The sequence below is a fragment of the Aulostomus chinensis genome, chromosome 10 (genome assembly GCF_037954235.1).
Source record: "Aulostomus chinensis isolate RoL2024-O1b breed Wild chromosome 10, RoL_Achi_v1.0, whole genome shotgun sequence".
Lineage (NCBI taxonomy): Eukaryota > Metazoa > Chordata > Actinopteri > Syngnathiformes > Aulostomidae > Aulostomus > Aulostomus chinensis.
Genome location: NC_141329.1, coordinates 15,796,692 through 15,820,576, shown reverse-complemented (window position 1 = coordinate 15,820,576; position 23,885 = coordinate 15,796,692). Strand labels below are relative to the sequence as shown.

Here is a 23,885-nt window from a genome sequence, read left to right as displayed (position 1 = left end):
GTCATGCTATATTCCTTCTGAATACCACTGTATGAAAAGTTGATACATTTAAAAGTCGTAATCATCCTCTGCTTCTCCAGTTGGTCAGGGTCACGGGTACAGCAGCCTCAGCAAGGAAGCCCAGACTGTCCCCTCCCCAGCCACATCCACCGGCTCTTCCGGGGGAATCTCTAGGTGTTCCCAGGCCAGCCGAGAGATATAATCCCTCCAGCGTCTGGGTCGGCCTTGAGGCCTCTTCCCGGTTGGGCATGCCTGGAACACCTTCCAAGGGAGGTGTCCAGGAGGCATCCTCACCAGATGCCAGAACCACCTCAATTGACTCCTCTCAACACAAAGGAGCAGTTGTTCTACTCTGAGCACCTCCCGAATGACTGAGCTTCTCACCTTATCTGTAAGGGAGAGCCCAGCCACCCTGCTGATGAAACTCATTTCAGTTGCTTGTATTCGCGATCTTGTTCTTTCGGTCATTACCCAAAGCTCATGACCATAGGTGGGGTTGGGGTTGGAACATAGATTGACTGGTAAATCGAGAGCCTCGCCTTTTGGCTTAGCTCCCTCTTCACCACAATGGACTGGTTTAGCACCTGCATCTCTGTGGTTGCCGCCGCTAGTCATACTCCATGGCCTCACCGAACGCCTCCCATGCCCGAGTTTTTGCCTTGGCAACCGCCATGGCTGCATGCTGCTTGGCCTGTCGGCTGCCAGTCGGCTGCCTCTGGAGACCCACAGGCCAACCACACCCTGTAAGCCTCCTTCTTCAGCCTGACGGCTCCCCTCACCTCTGGTGTCCACCAGCGGTGGTTCGGGGATTACGGGCGCGACCGGCCCCAGCAGCCTTAGAGCCACAGCTCACAGCAGCGCCCTCGACAATGGCAGAGCGGAACATGGCCCATTCGGACTCAATGTCCACCACTGCCCCCGGGATGTGGTCAAAGCTCTGCCGGAGGTGGGAGTTGAGGATTATTCTGACAGGTTCTTCCACTACGCGTTCCCAGCACACCCTCACTACACATTTGGGCCTGCCAGGTCAGTGTGGCGTCTTCCAGAGAGACTGGGGGCTATCAAAAAGCCCACCCCCGCCCTCCACCTCTCACCCAGAGCAACTCCAGCGAAGGAGAGAGTCCAATCCCTCTCAAGGAATTGGAGGAGCTATGTGTCAAGGTGAGGCCAACTATATCCAGCCGGTAACACTCAACCTCTTCCACCAGCTCCGTGTCCCAAAAAACAAACTCTATGCCTGGGGATCAGACAGCCAAGGCCCCCACCTTAAACTGCTGCCCAAACCACATTGCACCAGACCCTTCCGGTTCCTCCTACGGGTGGTGGGTCCACGGATTTAAAAGTTTTAAAGCAAATTATTCCCTTTATAATTTTGAGGCCATATTTATCAATATCACAATTGTCATCTTTAATTACATCTTATTTTATTATTTTTTACACAGTTAACATATGTAGACTGTGTAAAAAAAAAAAAAAAGATATGTGTTTTTCCTGATGGCAATTGAGCCACAGTGTCAGAACTATTGTAGTAAGGCGGATCAAAGAAAGACTCAAAAGACTCTTTGCTTTTTTGGGGTGTTTGATTATGTCAAGAACCTGAAGAACCCAGAAAGGCCCATTATGTGCTCACACCATGGCCTTTTGTAAAGGGTATGGCCTTTACTGTGTGGTGCTTCCTGTTTCTGGGTGTGTGTGTTTATGCAGGCCTGAGTAGATAATGGCTCTGGGAGGCACAGCTGTGGTGGTGTAATGGAGACAGATAACCCAGCTTCACTGTAAACACCTGTCCATACTCTGTGATTCATAGTGTACACACCACACACACACACACACACACACACACACACACACACACACACACACACACACACACACACAAGGTGTTAGGTGTATGCATGTGAATATTCCATCCATCCATTTTCTTCTGCTTATTCCTCTTAAAGGTCATGGGGGGGCTGGAGCCTGTCCCAGTGGCTTTCGGGCAAAAGGTGGGGTACACCCGGGACAGGTCGTCAGTCCATCGCAGGGCCAGCACATAAAGACAGATAACCATTCACACCTACTGTCAATTCAGAATATCCAGTCAGCGTAGTCCCCAATTGCATGTCTTTGGACAGTGGGAAGAAGCCAGAGTACCCGGAGAGAACCCACACAGGCACACATCATGCACACTCCACACAGAACTATCCCATGCTCAAGCCGGGACTCGAACCCAGAACCTTCTTACTGTGAGGTGACAGTGCTAACCACTGCACCACCTGCATGTGAATGTTGGTTCTCCATTGTGTCTATTTCTTGTCAGTCACTGCATGGCTTTCTGTGCTGTGGAGGTTTTGGTCTTTGTCTCAACTTGATATAAATCTACAGAATATATCTTTAACACATGCATCTAAACTAACCAAACCACTGTAGATAGTGGAAATGGTGGTGATCAACTGCCTAGTGGTAAAGCCTGTTAAATATTATGAACAAAATAATGTTCTTTCCTCTCTTGACAGAAATTTGGAGGAACCGATAATACAGAGATTAAGAAAAAATAAATAAAAATATATTTATTGAACACAACCCAAGGTTTTGAAAATTATCCAATACCAACTGCTTTGGCTGATGTCATTTGTTCAGTCCCTGTGTGAATAAAACTTTGTCACAGTCACGAATGGCATCTGTTATCATTTCATCTTTCTGAGCATTGTCAGTAATTTGCTGTTAAACAAGCCTCTTACCCCAAAAGGAGTAATTATCTTTGTGTTCTCTCACATACGGGTAGTTTGATTTTTGGTGTTGATCTTTTCTACTCTGACAGCATTCAGACAATAAAATTCCTATTGTTTTTGGATCTGGTGTTCATTTGGTCAAAGAACAGGCCAGTGTGGTTTGGTTGCATGCACTACTGTGCAACTGAGATGATCCTGCCAAAGTATGATCATGTGTCTGTTTTTGTGCGAGTGTGTGCATGCTTGTGTATGTGGACGCCAGGCTGTCTCCAGTGGAGGGGGCCCAGTGTGTCAGTGTTGAGGTTGAAGGGGAGAGCAGTATAGCCTCTATAAATCAGCCCAGATTACAGAGGCAGAGAGGCCTGAAACTCCTTTCTGCGATGGAGCCTCCTCTGCTTTCTCTCAACCAACACATGCCAGTAGCACAGTATAGTGTAGTTGTAATGGCTGCATCAGATAGCTAGGTAGATATTGCTCTCTGCCTTCATTCTTAATTGTAGTATCGCCACTTTCCTTAAGTAGTATAGTGACCTTAGAATTCTGGTAGTACTGGTGTTACCAATTCAAGGAGTTTAAGTTGTGTTAAACCACTAACAAGTTTAGAGTTGCTTGAAATGGCCTGAGAACACTGCCTACTATGAACACACAGTTTAGCATCCCCCCTCTTTCTTCCACCCTAAGTACTGTTAGCCATTGTTGGTGAAAATGGTTCTTTTTTGTTGTTGGTTTTCTTCACCCGTCTGTCAGCCAGTCTCTTCATGCCTGCTGCATTTACATCATTGGTGGTGTCTGTCACCAGCCCTCATAGACTCTCCCTCAGTTCACGATCACCTCTCTCTCTGTATTTGGTTTTATAAATCAATGAGCGATGTACTGTGTCATTTTGGGAAACAGCAAAATTGTGTGCCTTCTGCCCCAGGAACAGTGTCGCATCATACACCACTTTTAGTGGAAATCGTAGCTGTGCAGTGTAGGACGTGATATGGGGCGTAGTCAGAATGCAGTTCAGCTTTTCCCGGTATTATACAGTTTAGAGGAGAGTACACTGATTGTACTTCTTATTCCATATGTACTTCCTGGTATTTCGAGACACTCATAGCTCACATACATTTAAGGTTAATAAAGCATCATTGTAAGTATGGGGTTTGTCCAAATTATCCAGATTTTCCATAGTCATTACTAGAGAACTCTGTGGCAGAGGAGGAAGACATGTTAACCCAAAGGCAGGCTGAATAGAAGCATAAGATATGGTTTATTTTGATGAAAAGTAAATTATATCTCAACAGCATAATTGAAAGTATGAACAAGTCTTTTACCTTACTGTTCATATTCAACTTCTGATACCTACAACACACTTAATTGATGGTTTCTGCATACAGTCAATTGATTATGAATCTTATGCATGTAGCTGTGTGTTATGAATTATACGGTTGAATGTTTGAAAGGTAAATAAAAACAGGGATTTACTGTAAGTGAAGAGTGGGGCTGCTCTCTTATATGAATCTTATCATAGCCTGCTCAGTGTGTGTGTGTGTGTGTGTGTGTGTGTGTGTGTGTGTGTGTGTGTGTGTGTGTGTGTGTGTGTGCTCGTGTGAGTGTGTGTGTGTGTATTTGAGAAAGAGAGAGAGTACAAGATGACCAAATTAATGTACTGTGCATAGCCCCACATTATAATAATGGAAGTAATCAATGCCAAAATTGTGACTAAATAACAGTTTTCATTCTGGAAGTGTCAAAGGGAGGGCAACGGCCCCTTTCCTTCTCTCTGCTTGTGCTTTGGCCTTCATATTGTTTTGGTTTATTTTGATATCAGCAAATACCTTTTGAATCATTTTGAGTAAGGTCCATTTTTAAAGTGTGGTAGAAATTTGATACAATTCCAGAATTTGTGTTTAAGAAAAATTGTCTAATCCATTTTTCTAGACATCGAGATATGTTCTTGTTTCCTCAAAAAAAAAAAAAAAAAAAGTGGTTCAGCCAAACTACTTCCTTTTAGAGTTTTGCTGAGAGTGCACTTGTTGGTTTGAACAAAAGTGGCAGCTATTGAAGAGGCAAGTGTAGATGCAGCTTTCCCCATTTGAAACAATGTTTTTTCTCTTCCACCAATTGACTTCTATGTAAGATTTTTGATCTGCTTGGTTGAAGTTAGACTGTGACAGACAGATGATACATCCAATCACCTGCAAAGCATTTCCTAGAAGTGCCTGCACTTTCTCAAACATTTTATAAAACAGATGTTTCTGAGGACAAATTATCTTGAGTGTAAGGTTTATGATATCACTCATAAGGCTGATGAATATTTTGAGAGCCCTGAGAACAGCTATCAAGAGAAACTTCAAGTATACACAATATATGTGTCAAATTTAATGTCTCAGAGTCAAGAATGAACATTTTAGTATATAACAATTCAGAGACATTATTGAAGACACAAAGCATTTCATGAGCTCATTGATTGAAAAACTCTTATCAATGAGTTTGGTGATTGCATGAGACATTAACAAAGACAGGATAACTATGCTGGTGTGGTGAGTGGACAGACTCGTGCAATTACACTGTAGATTGAGCCCTAAAAAACGTTGGTGTTGAGAAACCTTGCAAATGTACCATAGAACTATAAGTGGTCTAAAAGATGTATTTTACATATTATTTTAGGACAAAAGGACTAACTACATTTGAACTTGTCTGGAAGCCTTTCTTGAGTTTAATACAAGCAAGACAAGCTTCCTCTCACAGTCTATTCATCATGGATATTTCTGTTATAATGATTTGTCTTAGTGCCCACTTAATGGCTTGGTTATAGCTGTCTAAATCCTGACTCTCACAAGATCTTAGCTTTTGATCCTTGGATAAAACTTTAAATGTGCCCATCCTTCATTGCTGACACAGTGAGCGATTATTTGTTATGTTTTTAGTGGCCCCATCGTTCCGGCAGCTCACATCCCCATCTATATAATCCACCTCCAAAACCTTCCAATGTAAAATGATGGTTTTCTTGTTTTTCTTTCCTATTTTTGGACAAGGAAAGCCCAATGACCATCCAGCGCTTTCTCTGTGCTCTCTCTCTCTCTCACCATAGTTTTGAATTTAATTGTGTTTTGACAACTCTTTTCCATGGCTGGCCCAATTATAGCCTCCAGTTGGGCTGGTAATGACAGTTGTTAATGGGGTGAAAAATGGACGTGCATCTCTGACAGAAACCATAAGCAGATCGTTTGAAAGGCGAGGTTGTAGCCAAGGAAAGCACAGGCAGGAATGGCCTCACTTTGCTCCCATACTCTGATGGCCTGTATATAGCATACACAGCATCCAGCATCTCCTCCTGGACCTTAACTATCCTGTTATATGATCATGTTGACCATTTTGTCAGTGTTAAAACATCAGAGCAGTGGTTAGAAGTGTCAAGGCTACTGTATGAGGCCATGGGAATGACTCCTAACGACCCTTCACACACAGAGACACATTTTTAAATATCGTCAAAATTCTCACGCTTTTTTCCTTCTCTTCTGCTTGCCTCTCCTCCACCCCATCCTGTTGCTTTTACTCCCCTTTCCCTTGTTCCTCTTGTCGCAGGGAAACTATCGATCGGCCTTTTCTCAAAGTTATTTTTAATCAAAGATAAACAAGAAAGCTACATTTCCTTGGGAGATATGGGGTTGCCCAAAGTGTCCTGCTCCTTCTTTAAGTTTTCTGTATGCTCGAGGGAGGCAGTGATCATGAGGGTTGTATTGCATAAGGGGGGAGAGTTGGTCCGGCGGGTGTTTAGAAAATAACACAAGTGCCACCAGTGACTGGGAGACGTGGGAAGTCCGGCCTCAGTCTCAGTTAGTTATAGCACATCCTATTATTATCCCCCGGACTGTGCGACAACGCTGACCAGAAGGGACCCTACATACACACAAACACACACACACACACACACACACACACACACACACACACACACACACACACACACACACACACACAGAGTTCTCCCCTCTCTCACACAGCTACAGGCCAGGTCATTCCCAAGTCTTATTTCTTCTGGACTTTATGGGAACACTTAAATTTAGCCCTGGCAGGGAGAGCAGGCATAATAATCAAAACTCTTGTCACCAGGCTCCCAGTGCTAGGTGGTCTGGCTGCTCTGGAAGGAAACTCTCACCCAATGGAAGACAGTTGGCTTTTTTTGTGAACAAAACTGGCAAACTTGAGAATGACAATTGGGAGCCCTTTTTTTTCCAAATATCTTGGGCTCATGTCCTCGCTGTCTGTTACCACTGACATCTCTAAAACACACCTACAAAAGCACATTAATAGAGCTTAACTAGTACATTGAATAAAGATCGAAGCAAGATCTATCTGTCCCAAGGCCCTTTTGCCAGCATGACATTCACATAACTGTTCAACATTGATTATTCCTGATTAAATTTAACTATCATATTATTTTGAATATTTTCACCCAAATTTACTCTGTATTTTGAAAGCTTTATCATAATAAAAACAATAAGGACTTAATGTATAAAAGTAGTTTAGTTGTGGTGTCAAACCAAAGTGCTGACTTGTTTGGATTAAAATTACTGAAACCGGACTTCATTTCATCCCTCAGCATTGGCCCACTCTCAGTTGCAAATACACTCATAACTGATCTGTCTGTTTTCTCTACACTATTTGTGAGCAGAAAGCCATCTTCACAACGCTGCATGCACAAACGTGGGCAGTGTAACATGACAAACTTGAGTTATACCTTCCCTTCACTCTTGCAACTGTTCGACACTCGCCTGTCAAGTCCAACCTGTTAGCTGCAGGCCACAGTCTGTGGGAAAACCACAAAATTCTGGCCAAAAGCTGTGCAGTGGTTTGCCAAGTAACCTAACAAAAAAGTATGGCAAAAGCATCAAATCAAAATGCCCTGGTTTCTGCCATGGTTTTAGGACAGAACAGGAGTATGTTTGTGGGAGTGAAACACACTCCTGTGTCACCCTCTACTACAGAAAGAGATTCCTTCCTTCGTAGTTACAAGAGTTATGAACATAATCCCAGCAGAAAGACAGCTGACCAACCGCAAAGCACAAGTGATAACAACTTGTAAAGCTGTAAGCTTAGTGCTCATATGCTGGTATGGCACACGTGTGTCTGTGTGTGTTCCCACAGTGCAATGTTAATGATATTCACAGCATGAAAACCCCCAAGAGGTTAGAGGTGATGAGGTGCTAAGGAGATCTTTGACACTTGACTTACATGCATGCACACAAACACATACATACACACATATACAAATGTAGCTTATGATATGTGTAATAAATGTTTGGTTAGTATGTGGCCTTTAGTGCCTGTGAGTTCTGCCAATGTGTGTGTGTGTGTGTGTGTGTGTGTGTGTGTGTGTGTGTGTGTGTGTGTGTGTGTGTGTGTGTGCGTGTTTGTTTGCCTGTCTAACCATTCTTTCTCTCTGTCTTTTTCATGTCAACCCTCTGGTTTCATCTCATGGATACTCACAGGTCAGTGTTCCTCCCAATAAATATACATTTTAAAAGGCTAACAGATATGGCAGTATTAGAGGTTCTTATTTGCACTTGGAATGTTTTTTTGGCTTTTTTGGAAGATATGTCTTTCACTTAAAAAAAATGGAAATAGATTTTTTTTAACACGCTCAGACATAATGGGCATTCTGAAGTCACATCAGTGATAATAAATTAAAAAGACCTTCCACCCACAATGATGTACATAGATTTCATTGTGAGTTGTGGATAATTTCAGGCCATGTCATATTTAAATGTAAGGGCAAACATGGTGTTCATTGCACTGTTGACAGCAGGCATTCCTTAAGAAATCTCTTGTGTCATGCAGACTGATCTCGAATCCCAAACCAAGGTCTATTCTGGATGTATTGAGATGAAGTTGGTTACCTTACTATTAACGTCTTTAAGGGTTGAGTGTGCTCGGCATCCCCACATTGAAAAGCTGCTTTTCTTAAAAAAAAAAAAAAAAAAAAAAAAAAAATTCATACCAAGTGCAAAGAAACTCCATTAAAGATTTCTTTAGATTATTTAAGCCTTTACTTTCTTGGCAGGACTTAAACACTAATTTCATGATTTGACAAATTCTGCTCCTAGTGAAACAATCACAAGACATCACCGATATACAAACCATCGTAGTAAGTCTCCAGATATGAAAATCCCTGTGTAGATGATGTCATTTCCTCATAGCTTCATGCAACATGAGTAGGGTTGCGTGTTATATCGGCCCATATAGCTTTATTGCTCTATTTGTCACTGCCAGTAGTTTGTTTTTTTTCACACTCCCAAGGTGAAGAGGCATGAATGATGGCCGACAGCCTCTGCTTACTTCAGTCTTCCTCTTCTCCCTGTTTCGTGAGAAAGTCAGGGAGGATGAGGGAAAGGCTGCTCATCAATCTTTCTATGGAGGGACTGAGAGAGAGAGAGAGCGAAAGAGAGTGACTGAGTTCTAAGGAAGTGAAGGTGTAGGAGGCTTGGTTTAGCCAAGGGGAGTCCCAGCAGGAATACGCATACACACACGCACAAAGGAAGAAAGCACTCATATATCTGGCGTGTCAACAACTGGACTCTATTTGCTGACACCAGTGCTGGGTCTCTGCTACTGGACTTTCTCTTTTTTGTGTGTGTGTGTGTGTGTGTGGGTGCGTGCGCGTGTGTGTGCATGTGTGTCTGTGCATGTTTGTGTGTGTGTGTGTGTCTGTGCACACTAATGTACAAAACGCTGCTTAAAGACGATGTTGGTCTACATTTCCATCTGTATTTGGTTTACATTTCTCCAACTCCTGTTGGCGTCCTCTGTTATATACTCTTATGTGTTTGTGTTTAAAGAGAGAGATCAACTCTTTCAGAAATCTTCCCTCTCTGTGTCTTTTATTCTAACTGGACCGATGCCTGCCCTCTTCTGTGTGTACAAGCAAATTTTTAGCAAACTACAGATCCACTGATTATTTAACATGTACGTGTACAGGACATACAGTAGGATTGTCATTTTGAAAAACTAGATGGAAACTCCTCTTCCTCAATAATTTTGTATAAGATGTTCCAAGCCTGGGATGTTTTCGGCACTTCATATATGAATACTTTGGTTTTAGTTCCTCAATAGTTTGTGTAGCTACTGCACCTTTTCTTCCCCGCCTTGATTTTATGCAATGAATTCTTCGGTACGAGGTCTTGCAAAGTCATCCACTCCAAGGCCATGAAAAGGAGCTGTGCTGAAAATTATTGCCCTTAGAAAAAGAAATCACTTAGCTGCCTTTTTGATCTTCCTTATGAAATATGCAGTTGGACAGCATTTCATATAATCCCATACTGTTCATAACCAACGGCAGGCCTATGACATCCATAAATTACAAAATGGCTGACCTAAGTAGAGGAGTCAGAAGGAGTGAGGAGAGAGAAAGGAAAAAATAGGAAGGGGAAGGATGGCAAAAACACACATTGGTAACCTAGTTTTGCCTCCACTGCTGCTGCAGCTCCCCATGGGGTCAAACAATAAGGAGGATTTGGACAAGTGAATTATTACCTTCAAGTGGTGAACTCTCAGGGCCAAATGAATGAGTCAGACATGTGTGTTCTACCATATATCTCACACACTTCCACAGGACTTTGAAATCCTAATGTATCAAATGCATCTAATTTTGTTTGGATGCTGTTGCTTCTGGAGCCCAAAAAAAACATTATGTCTCCTGCTGTTTTCAACGTGGGGTGGCACAACAAATCAGCGCCCCCCCAAAAAAGGAACCCAAACATTATTGCTCCACTTTTTTTAGTTGCAATTTTTCAGTTTAAGCATTTCCTTTATTGCTCCACTTTTTTTTAATTAGAATAACTGATGGGTTTGAAAAAAATTACTCACATCCACTTTACAGTGCTTACCTCAATTACCTGAACTACTATCAGGGCTTTAACATAATGCTTCAGTTTAAAAAAAAAAAAAAGTAAGTAAGTCGTACATTTTGGTTTAAATTCAATTTCCACATCAACATCTTAAACTACCTAAACTCTACAACACTTAAAAATTTTAAAAAACAAAGATCAATCATCAGTGACTTTTTCTTGAAAACCCAGATTAAATGTGATTGCCTTATCAAATTTAAGAAATTCTCCAAACTTTCATCTGTGGAGTCTGGAATTTAATATGCTGTCATAGAAACATTTTGAAGCAAAGCCAAAAAATGGATTTCATGAACCTGCTTTTAACTTTGACATTTTACTCCTCCCCTGTTGACCAATCAGTATGGCTAATATTACCACCTTCCTCCATGTTCTTTTCTCTGAGTGAAAATTAAACTTTTGACATTTATGGTCTGATATTATTAGGATAGTGTATTCACAGGAATTCTCCTCCCCCTGTTTTTCTTTTACAGCTTTTCCTAACTCTCCTGCTGATCTAAAATTCCTGTGAGTGCATGCTAGACGTGGGAATGTGTTATCTTTCCGGAGTTATCCTTTTGTAATGAATGATTATTCCTGTGGATGCCTCTGCCAGACGTGTTAAAGTCAGTTTTCCTCCTTTGAGGTGCAACACAATCCCAAAACTTGATAAGGTTGGAGACACTAGTTTGTATGAGTGTGAGTGAAGGACTGTTGCCAGCCTCTGCATATGATTAAACACAGTAGTATGTAATAGTCTACTGTGAGGAGTGTTCCTGCTTACCTGTGTGTGTGTTTCTGGCTTGAGGATGTTGTGAGTTCTGGGTGAGAAGAAGCAGAGCCCTGATCTGCTTTCAATCACACTGACGTGCCCAGGGCCAGAAGAGACCTGATTTCTTCTCTCTCTCTCTCTCTCTCTCTCTCTCTCTCTCTCTCTCTCTCTCTCTCTCTCTCTCTCTTGCACACACACACACACACACACACACACACACACACACACACACACACACACACACCAGCCAATCGTGAAACAGCATGGCACTCACAAGACGGCCAAACATGACTAAACCTCTTAGAGCTAACATATAAATCACAGAGTGCCAAAAGTGCACCTTACTAAAAAAGATTTCATAGATTGTTCTTTAGTAATTTGTGATAATCCTAAAAATATTCATACAAATTACTGTCAACTTTGTAACTCTGTCACTCAGCATTGTGTCAAAATGGGTGATACATCAAATGCTTTCATGTTTGCTGTTCTATGCAAACAGTAGCCATGCCCTAATTCCACAACATACTAATTCTAGGTTTTAATACTGGATAAAATATAAATAAATAAAACAAAACAGTATGCTAGATGAATCCATTTGATTGTGTTATGTTATGTTGGTATGGCTAGTAATGTACAAAATAAATGGAAGAGCTGTACCACTGCAATTAATTAGGATGCAGATGATGGTAAGGACAAATTCAGGTACACTAGTAGGAAACTGATTATGATTTATTATTGGGAAAGATGACACAAAAAGTATTTTGTAGCTGTAATTTAGGATTGATCATTGGATTGTCAATTAGTATGTAATTGCCTACATATGCTGTAATTAACTGAAGTAGGGATTCTCTATAGTAGTACAGTTTAAATTGACGACAGTGTCCACTCCCCAACATTTTGAGGTAGTATTATTTTTATTTTCTTTGTGTGTCAGGTATCAAATTGAATGTCTATCTAGCTCCTACAGGAATCAACAAAAACCATGATGGTACCAATGATCACGTCTGCCAAAAAGATACAGTGCATTATAATTGTACGTTTTTATGTTGAATTTTTGAACAAGCAAAAACTATCTTAATGATGTGTATTGAACAATAAAAGAGACAAGTATTATAGTTGTGTTATTATTTCATACATGTTGAGTCAATCAATGGTAAATGATGGGGTTTGAAAAAGAAACTCAATGTCAGTGCAATGATAACGTAAGAGTAAATCATTGAGCTTTAGGCTAGTGGCATGGCAGCTGTTCGTCTCTCTTAACTCACTCCTTTTCACCTTTACCTGCTTTGGCAATGGACTTCTTTCTTTTGCACAATCATTTTACTTGAGTGCAGCTGAAGATAGCACAGTTGTACATCTGCTGATTTCATAAGGCAACGCTGCTATCGAGAGGTTGACCAGCTCTGAGGTGTTGCATAAGCTAACAAGTAGTAACAAAGGCTTTTGACTGACGGTCAACATTTAGAATCAATAAGACATTTGTGTTTAGTTGCTAGTTCCTACTGTTACTTGTTGTCACTTTCTTTAAATAATATCCTGTCATTTTATGACATTTTTTTTGCCTAAAACAATTCTCTATGATGTCCTGTCTCCAGTTATTTTTTGTGTTTTCTGAAAATATGTACCTAAAAACAACTGTTTTTGTAGACTTTGCAAGAATGTAGAGTTATGTTATAATTGTTAGCGAACACACACTAAGAAAGTAATATATTACTGTGCCTTTGGCTTTGGCTTTGGTTCCATTGATTTTATAGTTAAAATGTTTCTGCCTTGACACACTGCTAAAAACTCTGCCCCACCCCAGCAATTAATGAATATTTCTTAATCGTGACCCATCCCTACTAAATGCCTCTGTGGATGTTACAATGATCCTCTGTCAGCTGCACTTAAATCTTTCTGTGATTTTCCCTTCTGACTTGCACCTGATGGCAGGTATAATGTCATAGTGAAAGCTCAGATTGTTGTGATCCTAAACATGGATCTTGTCTTTTTCCACAAAATTGACACAATATGATTATTTTTTCATTAGTATACTGTCATATGTTGGCTACTCTTTCCTGACAATCACACTTTGATTTTATGAGATGCTTTATTATACCTCTCTTATTTTTTCCAAGGACCCTAGACATTTTACTTTTTATATGCTACTGTATTTAACCAGACAAGAAGTTCATGAAATGTGGGATACTGTTAAACATTGTAAACTCTTAGGATTTTCTAAAAGTTTTTTTTGTCATTTCCTTGCTCCTGACACATTTTTATTGAATATGTCTCATTTTTCACTACATTATAAAAGCCTGAAACTCTATGGACAAAGCACAGTTATGACTGGAAATAGAAAGAACTTTCTTTTGTTCAGAAACCAAGTATGGATTCCATAGATAATAAAAAAATGGTAGTTCAAATTTTCGATGATTAATTCCTCAAGTCAGTTTACAGCACATCTATCCAAGTGATCACTGTTAAAAGTACTGGAAAAATACTTGTTGACACATATTGAATAGTATATAGTTGTACATTATAAGTATTTATACTGTTTATTTATTTATTTTCATAATATTTAATGTGCCGCTTGTCTTTTACTTGCAATGTGCTGGCTTGCAAGTGTATTACTTAAGGGCACTTTCTCTTAGTCTCTTTAATGCCAAGGATCAAACCAGCAATCCTTTAACATAATCTTGGATTCATGAGTGATCACCACACATGGGAATGTCAAAGGACTTCTGCACTTGTGGGTGTCATACATATATAAAGTGTTCTGTAATATATTTTTTGAATAAAATGAACTCTGAATCATATAATGGGCATCGCAACCACCATACTGTATGGAATCAGGAATGACTCATCAGTTATTATCACCATATGAATAGAACACAGTTGGGCTTAGAGCTGGTGTGTGTGTGTGTGTGTGTGTGTGTGTGTGTGTGTGTGTGTGTGTGTGTGTGTGTGTGTGTTATTAGTGCCAGAAATTTCCTTACCTCAACAAGAAGATTGTGGAAGTTGCAGCGGGCACATGATTGAGAGGTTGCCATTTTTTTCATTCTACTTTGTCGTGTTTGCATGCCTCAGCTTATTTGCAGTGTTTGTTATGTGTGAGAAGAGTTATATCCTCACATCTGTTTTGAACTCCCACCACTCTCTTGCTTTCATGTCCACCAAAAGTTACCCCAGTTTCACCTAGTATGCCCCTCCCATGTCGCTAAACTAATCAAGCTCACTAGTGCAGCTCTGCTCTGGAGAAGGGGTATAGGGTCCCAGAGGAGGACTGGGCTGTGCTCATCCACCCAGCTTAAGAGGGCAGGGATTGGGTTTAGTCGACAGGTGCCAGAGGGACTGGACAGTCCTTTTGCAAAAAACACACACACTAACACACAGAGAAATGCATACACGCTGAATCTGGCCATGCCTTAATCCCCAGCCAGCTGTTGCAGTTGCTAGCCCAATCAGTCTAAAGTGTCGAGAGAGAGTGAAGCTTGTCAGTGTGTGTGTGCGTGTGTGTATCAGGGTAGAGGGAAGGGGTGAGGGTCAGGTAGCTGCCACGCATGCCGGTTGTTCTTACAGCCCGGAGTCCTCTCGGAACTGGACCTCCCGTCCATCCCATGACGGCCCAGGCGCCTGGCCTGATAGATTTATAACACATGTTTCCCTGGCACTCTCTCTGTCTCTCTCTCTGTATCTCTCTCTCTTTCTCCCTCTCTCTTTCTCATACACACAGATACACACTCACTCATATGTAAATTACACACCCGCTTTCATTATCTTCCCTCTGACTTCAATAGGCCCAATCATATCACAGTCCACCACAAATGCCAGCAAAAATGAAATGAGGCAAGTGCTCCTATGTCCTCATACTCCTCAACTTTGAGCTGGCCTATCTCTTGTGACCTTATAGACTTGGGCTAATCCCTCAGGAGGGGGCAGGGGTGTTTTGGCGCAGCGTTATGGAGAGCGCTGTGTCTGCTGTCAGGTTTATCATTGCCAGTTCATGGCTCATGTCATCGCTGGATAGTACTGGGGTTATTCCCACACACTCAAACAACTTAAAGCAAAACATTACAAGGACAATAGACCATATAATACATATAGGCTTGTATTTTAATTTTAAATGATATATATTTTATCATATCCAAATTGTATCATGTAAATCTATGTTTGGTAATATATGTAATTTTAAGTTTCAGTTTAAAGTGACTATCTACATATTTTTGCATAAATATATATTCATAGCAAAAAAAATGTTTTCATAGAAAATATTTTCTGGAAAAATTGGACCATTCATGTTTAGTTTGGTTCCCTATGTTCCAATTTTTCACCAGGACATTATGCAAGCCAATGGGTCCAAGAACAGAGATATTTACGGCAGGTATATCAAACAGAGGATCATATCTATATCAGCATGGGTCTTGATTTTCAAATATTATATGAATATAAGAAAATCTAATAATTATGCAACTCTTTATGACATGTCTTGACTAGTATTTAATTTTGCTGCGCTAACTCAGCCATGGTGTTTGTTTATTAGCATGTTGAGACATGATGGAGTTTGTCTCCAAAAAAAAAAAAAAAACCTTAAACAACTCAGCAAGGATACAGCATCTAAGATATACAACCTTCCGATGGATTGAAGGGTTGTTGTTTTTTACTGTTAAACTGTCAGTGGTTTTAAAGTTGCAGCTAATCAGTGTGGCTCAATATAGCAACTTTATCAGATAACAAACATTTCACTAAAATAGAGAATCATGTACTTAGTAATTGGCACTGGCAAATTAAACACATAACTTGACCTTTAACACTCAAATAACTTCATAGTCAACCCTGACACATTGTCTGTTGTTTTTCAATGAGCACAGTTGTATTCAAGTGTTTTGAACCTCCTTGTAATACTAGTTTGACCCACACCTTTCCTGTATGAAGTTGTAGCCAAAGATTTGCATTTTCTTTTTTAGCAATGTGAAGATTTTGGTGCTGACATATTTTTTGCCAATGCCACTTCTGAGACTAAATCTAAAAATTGCAGGATGTCAAAGAAGACAGTTTTACCAATGTTTTGACAAATCATATTTGTAAAAAGTTAACTTCATGGCAAGAAACTCATTATTAAAACAAAAGACATATGCAGTCAAGAACACTGTTGTCTTGAACTCTCAGCAGCCCAGATGGAGATAAACAGAAACACCCTAGTAGCACAGAAAAGTAGATGAGAAACACAAAATCAATTATCTATTTTTGCGGATTAGCAAAATAAGCTGGTAAAACACCTAAACTAATTTCACTGGGACTTCGAGAAAAGTCTTTGTTATACGAAGGCTTGTTCTGTGCTACAGGAATACAGATGCTCTCTTGTAAGTGCACAGTAAACTGTTAATAGCTTTTTAATATGGCTTTCCATAAACCAAATGTAACTCCTGAGAATTCATACAGTGCATTCATTTTGTGTCATACATGATAACAAAATTTTAAATTAAGTTGTTCACTTTTAACACTTTACGCACACTGTCATTTGTTGTATACAGTAGCGTATAGCATTGCATTGCTCTTCTGTTGTACAAAAATGAGTAGCTTGAACTGAAACATTCCATTTTATGTTGCTTCACAGGAAATGCTGAAGACTGTTTGGACATCCCGTTCTGTATGGGTGTCAGTGAAAAGCAAATGCAAGTCTTATGAGGATGATTCACATAATACGATGATTTCATAATGTCATTAGTCTATTATGTGATCACAAGATGAAACTCTGAGCTACATCACCAGTTCATATGGACCATTTCCACACATCTCAGTGTGTATGAATATGATATCTGTTAAAAGCCACATCAATAAGATGTGTTAATATGATCCACTCTACAGTCACATTCTATGCATTATCCCAACTCTGTCGATAGCACAGCTACTGATGCTCCCCTGACAGTGTTTTCCATAAAGAAGCATAGTATTCCCATATCAATATTGCAAGCAGAGAAAAAAATAATGTACTCGACTGAAGTTGTTCAAATTTCACATTGACTTTTTTTTTTTCTGGAAGTAGCCAGGGAAATTGTAGTGTCTTAACTAGACCCCTCCTCGAAGCAGCAAGTAGATCCAGTATCAGTGCTTTTAGTCCATATGGTCTCCACATAATCAATGTATTTTGACAATCAGAAGCAATTAGCCAAAAAATATTTGGTATGATGAGTATAATATTTTTCTCCAAGGAGTTTTTTTTTTTTTTTTATCTTGTCAGGGTGGAAAAGCCTGTGAAATAGCTTTCTGGACTATCAGGGCCGCAAGACTTGATTAATACTCTATTAAAATATCAGTTGTTTAGCAATTGATCACTGCTTGATGCCCTATATTCATGACATATCTTTCTACCTGCAAGACTTTTTGGTGACTCCAGAATACAGAACTACCATGTATCTTTTGCTGGAAGCTACTGGAGACCAAAGGTTAAGAGCAGCAAAAATATACAAATGTCAGCTGACAAACTCCTAACTCCAACATAAAACCATTATGCAGTTATGGGCATCATAGTACAAAAACAATTTAATGCAAAGTAAAAACTGGAAACTCCACACATGTTATACAGCAGCTGGAATTTAAATTGTGTGCAGCGTAACATCTGAGTACCAAGACCCATGAAAGGGGGAAAAAAAATCTTCTTCATGAAGTCACCAATTATCTTTTCAAGGTAAGTTACCTAGGTTTTATTGTTTTAGAAATTCAGGAGGCACCTCTTACATATCAACTACATGTAACATCAATGAAGCATTTAGTTCTGCAAAATACTTATGTAGTATTGGCTGATACTGATACATAAACTGGTACATTGCTGTAATGCTTAAATGGAGTTTTTTTATAGTGTTATAACCACACATGAACATGTCCAAGTGGTTCAAATAGTCCATAAAATGTGGTGGCAAATAATTAAATTAGGTTAGAGTAAGGCTTATTTACTCAATAACTGAAACCTACTCACTACTAAAAAAAAATCTTTAACTCACTGCAATTTATTGGCATTCAACTATTTGAACAGTCACATTGCCAGAGAAACCAAGCAAGCTGCGTAATGGGGTAAGGTAAGGTATGCCAGTGTGTGAATGGCAGACACAATTTTCTTCAGCACACAATGTATGAATGTATGGATGTAGAGCCCAAATATTCTGTGGTAATCGGACTTTACTGTGTGTGTGTGTGTGTGTGTGTGTGTGTGTGTGTGTGTGTGTGTGTGTGTGTGTGTGTGTGTGTGTGTGTGTGAGTGAGTGAATTGGAGAGCCCCTGAGTGCTCTTTGTGCTAATAAAACAGCAGCTCTATGGGACATTGGACACCCTGGATCAAACTCCATCACATTACTGAAATAGTACACCTCCCCAAGCCAAAGGGCCCGCACCCAATTGATGGGTCTACATGTCTAAAGAGTGTGTGAGGGCATACATTGTGTGTAAATGTGCATCTTCATACACACATATAGGTGTAAGTTGATGCACCCTCCAGTGCCAAATAGTATGATGTGTGTTTACCCAAGGTGTTGAGAGTCCCTTCATAATACACTGTCTGTGGCTGCTTCCTGAATGCCCATCCAGCAGGAAGGGTGTACCAGCCATCCTCACAAGAGTGATAGAACAGCTCCATGATTGCAAGGACTTAAAATGCCCCGTATTGAAACATAATTGAGTAATAAAATAAAGCCAACAAGTTACAAACAAACAAAATGTATTAAGACATCTACATGATTTTCCATTGTAGTTCATAGCAATAATTCTGGACTGTTGTCCTGATTTTCAGTGGAGACAAAACTTAACTTTTCCATTTTCTGTGTTTGCTGTATGGTAAAGGCTGGTGGATATGGGTAACACTTCACATGCAATATCTATCATTAATGTTAGTTAGGTGCAGAAATTCTAAACTTTAACTGTAAACATGACATAAAATAGTACCCCCAATCACAGCACAATTACCATAGACAGTCACAGTGAAACTCCTTTTATGTCATATATGTATTTGTGTGTTGAAGAGCAGAGGAGTTTGAGAAAGCCACCTGGTCTTCTTCTTGAGGCATGATGCCCTCATATTAATCTCACATAAGGAGACGACCACAACACTTGATCCACATTAAGTAGTACTATATCATTCAAAACAGGGAGAGTCTGTGGCATCCGTAAAGAGTAAAATTAGAATGCGAATGGCATGTGTACAAAAAGAGATAGAGAAGAACTATTGGACATCAACTCATAATCCGTTGACACTGGATAACAGTGCATACACACTGTAAAATGACCAACCATTTAGATTGATAAATGTCACAGTTACTGCATCATGTTATTTCTGTTATGTCATTTTTAGAACCAAGAGTAGAATTCACTGACTACTAGGAACTAAAATTGTGAAATATTCAATATTGACACATAATCTCAGCTGTTGACAGTTGCATTCCAAAAAAAAAAAAAATGGCATCAGCCTTCATTTGTTAAGCCCCCATGCAGACATGGAGCAAAAAGCAGCCAAAGCAGAGAGCCAGAAACAAAGATTATCACTCCTTACCAGAAGGGACAGCAAGCAGTTGTTGTGAATCAATAATGATCCAGATTTGTCTCAATCCCACCCAGAGCGGATGAGGTCTGCCATCACAACACACAAGACACAAACACAACTATGGCAAATTACACTTATCCTGTTACAGGTACTTAACATAAGATGGGATTAGTCAAAACTTTAATGAATCTTGCAATGAAACCGGCACATGGTGCATATTGAAAACAAAGGCATCAAAGTAAACAAGCTGTGTGCAAAGTGCCAAGAAGAAAGCGACTATGGCACATTTTAGGTCAGTGCCCTCCATAACACAAGTGTTCCATGAAAAAACTGAAATCAGCAGACATGTGTCTGGTCGCTTCATTAGTTGTAAACACAAAAACTAGGGTAAAGGGTAAAGGTACATTTTTTAGTTGTCATTGTAAAAGCAAGAAAAAAAAATCATATACATTATGCTCTCCATTTGTCAAAATGCTTTAATATCCCCAGATATTTTGCTGCAACTAAACAATATCATGGTACTGCTACCTGTTACTTAAAGCACATTTTAATAATTTTACTGTCATGAGAGGTAATGAGACAAATGTAAACATAATTTTGCTGTTTGGGGCAGTATAGCCATGAATCCAACATTTAATGTCAGGACACCCTAAGTATACTGTAAACGTGCACATACATGTATCACATGTTAGATTACATGCTATCCAAGGTTACAGTTGTATTCAGTATTGAGGTGCAGTATTAAACAGCACTCGGCACGGCCCCAATACAAACTTAAAAAGCCCAAAATCCAAAGATCTGATTGATTATGCAATGGAAATTGAAACTCATGTCAATGTTCTGCCATCACTATTCAGGGTCATTTTGGATCCCTGGCGGCGCCAGGAGAGGTTAGCTGGGTTAAGAATCTTAACGGGCCAGCTAAAGCCTTTTGGAGCAGGTCCTTATTAATCTCTCCCACACCCCCACCAAGACATTAGCACCAGGTTTAGGCCGATTTACTTCGCCTGATAACGCCCCAGCCAGATCTGTCAAATCAAACCCACATGCACACATCAGCACACACACAAACACACTGAGATGAAAGCAAAGACCCAGATAGGGACTTTCAATCCATCTTTTCTCTATTCTCCTTGTTTTTCCTTCTTTTTTTAATTTTCTTTTTTCAACATCTGATTTTGGTAGGCTTCTGATATCACTAAAGCCTTCTCAGTGTCTCCTCTCCTTAACTGTTTAGGTCCATATTCCATTATTTTTCTAATATCGCTATCCCTTCTGATGATCTGCATGAATGTGTCTTTCCTTTCTCTTACCCTCTTTGATTTCCATCATCATTTCCCACACTCCTTTCTTCAGTGTTTCTGTTCAACATACCACTTAGAATGGATCAGACTTTAACTGTTGTTTTTAAATTCTGTGTGATTTATTCTATACCCTACCACGCATACATACACTATACACTGCACAACATAAAGCCTTTCCTTGTCCAAGCAGCGGTGTGTGAGTACACTGGGCTGCCAAGATAGACAAACAGAGATTTTGGACACCATTTCACACCTCTTGCTGCCCCTTGCAGTGACACCCTGTGTATTGGAGGGGTGAGTTAAGACCCCCTGGCTATCCTGGATTATCTTCTATATAAGAGTCTTAAGCCTGGCCAGTACTGTAGGACGATTGTCAGTATCCACATCAACACACATACAAAAAAACTTAATCATATGTGTCCACAGAGGATAGGGCTCAGTGATAAGAAGCATAAAATAATGCTGCCTCATATGGTCATGAGTTTGTGGGATTTCAATTGTAAGTACACAATGTGAGAGTATACTACATACAGTATACTACATAGCAATAAATCATTGAGATGCAGCTATGTTGTAAACACACTCAGTGTTCAATATTCCACACAAGTCATTTATCACATTTTTCAATGTGAGAATTTGACCCTTATCTGTTTTGCATGATTATAAACTGAATACTTTGGAGGCTTTTACAACCATTGCCTCTTGAAAATGTGATATATAGGCATCCATTATTTTCCACAAATATTATTCAGTGTTTCAATTTTTTTTTTACATAAGACCTTCAAGTTCAGTAAATAGGTAGTATTAGTTGTAATAATGATGATAATAATAATTTTCCCTCACAGGATTTCACTGGAGACAGTGTGCAGATTAATAGATATGGATGATAATTTAAAACAATAACAAAATTAAGAGACAAGAATAGAAGATGCAAAGAACCAAAGAATATGTTGAGATTCATAATGTGTGGTTGGGATTCGGGACCTATAAATGAACATCTGAAAAATTGATTGTTGATTTAGTGATAGTTATTTAAATTTAGCTGATAGTTCCAGTTATTTAATCAAAGGGTTGGCTATTGGACTTAGTGAGGCACTTCTGATTTCTTGATATTGCCCTTTGTAGTGTTATGATCAAGACTTGAGCCTGACAATTTGGAGGCAGGCATCAGTTTGTAGTGGTTTTTTTCTAGGGAGCTGATAATCCCCAGCCACAGAGGGAAGTATACAACTTCATTAGTGGAAACATCTTGGTCAGTCCAGAGAGTTGCTGGTGAAGATGTTGACTAATTCAAGCTTCCTCACTCTCCTGTGGTGTGGATTTATAGTCTGTGAGTTTGGGTGGAAAAGGCAGAGATTAAAGGGGCGGGGTAGCTGCTGTGTTTGGGGCCAGAGCTCTATGGAGGCCAGTGCTATAAAGCGCTGCGGCCGTGAAATGTATTTTATTGTTGCTTAATCCTCACACTGTGGCAGACCTCCATTTCACACTGGATTGTTGGGGCCCGCACGTGTGTGAGTTTGCGTGCTCACACTCCTCAGGGGCCATAGCTAATTGGACAAATTTGCACAGCAGGGGTGTGGGCACATGCACGGCAGGAGATCTGATTTATGGGCACCAGAGCTAGAGACACACATGCACGCACACACCATGGGATTGTTCACCAAGACTGCTACCTAAGACCCCTCACACCAATGCAGGACAGAGCCACTTTACTGAGCTAATTCCTGTGCTGCTACATCTGTGTTTAAAAGACTAATACTGGCCATCGATTAAAAGACAACAACATTAGTCAAATCAGGGGCTCCAAAGTGGGTCCTCTTAAGATCTTCATGGGGGTCGTGAATAAAATTAGGAACAGTTCAATTTAATTCTATCTTGAAATTCCTCCGAACACTTTCGTTTGAAAGTAATCAACTGACTTTTCTAGAGAAAAGGCTGATGTGTAAATTATAAACTATGATAATATATAATGATAAAAGGTGATATACCATATTAGAGTTGGCAACAACAAAAACACCTACGATACAGATAGATAGATAGATAGATAGATAGATAGATAGATAGATAGATAGATAGATAGATAGATAGATAGATAGATAGATAGATAGATAGATAGATAGATAGATAGATAGATAGATAGATAGATAGATAGATAGATAGATAAATAGATTTTTGTAGGGTTGGGGGTTGGTGGGGGGTTGGGCGGGTGTGGGGATAAAGATTGAGAAAGAACACGATCAAGTGCACCATATTTTTCTTTATTTCATCCTGCAGAAAACTGTATTGTATATTTTTCTTTAATTTTTGCATAAAATGGCACATTAGGAAAACAAGTATATTTCAAATGTATTAAATTTTACCTACATCAAGAGGGGTGTTTGATCAGTGCTCTGTGTTTGCTTGTTTTTACATGTCAGCAGAATTTCCATGCAAACTCCCAGTCCAATTTTCACGAAATGTGGTGGAGGTGAGGAGCTTTGTTCGGACCAGATGAAATTATTTGTTCTCCCCGCCCTTTTTTGTTTTTATGTTTTCTCAGGCAATAGTACCAGGACCTGTTATAAAAATTTTCAGGCATATTCTTTATATTCTGGAAATATAAGAGATTTAAATGAATAATAAATTTGTTTCAGGTGTATATTGTAGTTTTGTTCTTTCTTCAGTTTGCTTAAAAGTACAATGTAATGTAAACTCACAGGAAATATTGCATGTATCTTT

The 23,885-nt window shown here is 39.7% G+C and overlaps 1 protein-coding gene across 3 annotated transcripts in view; it reads left to right on the top strand.

The window, feature by feature from the left end:
- bcas3 (BCAS3 microtubule associated cell migration factor) overlaps nt 1-23,885 on the top strand; it is a 408,395-nt gene that overhangs the window by 293,513 nt on the left and 90,997 nt on the right. Inside the window, exon 24 of one of the 3 annotated variants that reach the window (XM_086216161.1) lies at nt 8,192-10,729. The exons of the other annotated variants lie outside the window; for them this stretch is intronic. Coding sequence (XP_086072287.1) covers nt 8,192-8,211 — 20 coding nt within the window. The 3' untranslated portion in view covers nt 8,212-10,729. Of the gene's footprint in view, nt 1-8,191; nt 10,730-23,885 lie in introns of those variants that run through there. 3 annotated transcript variants of the gene reach the window in all.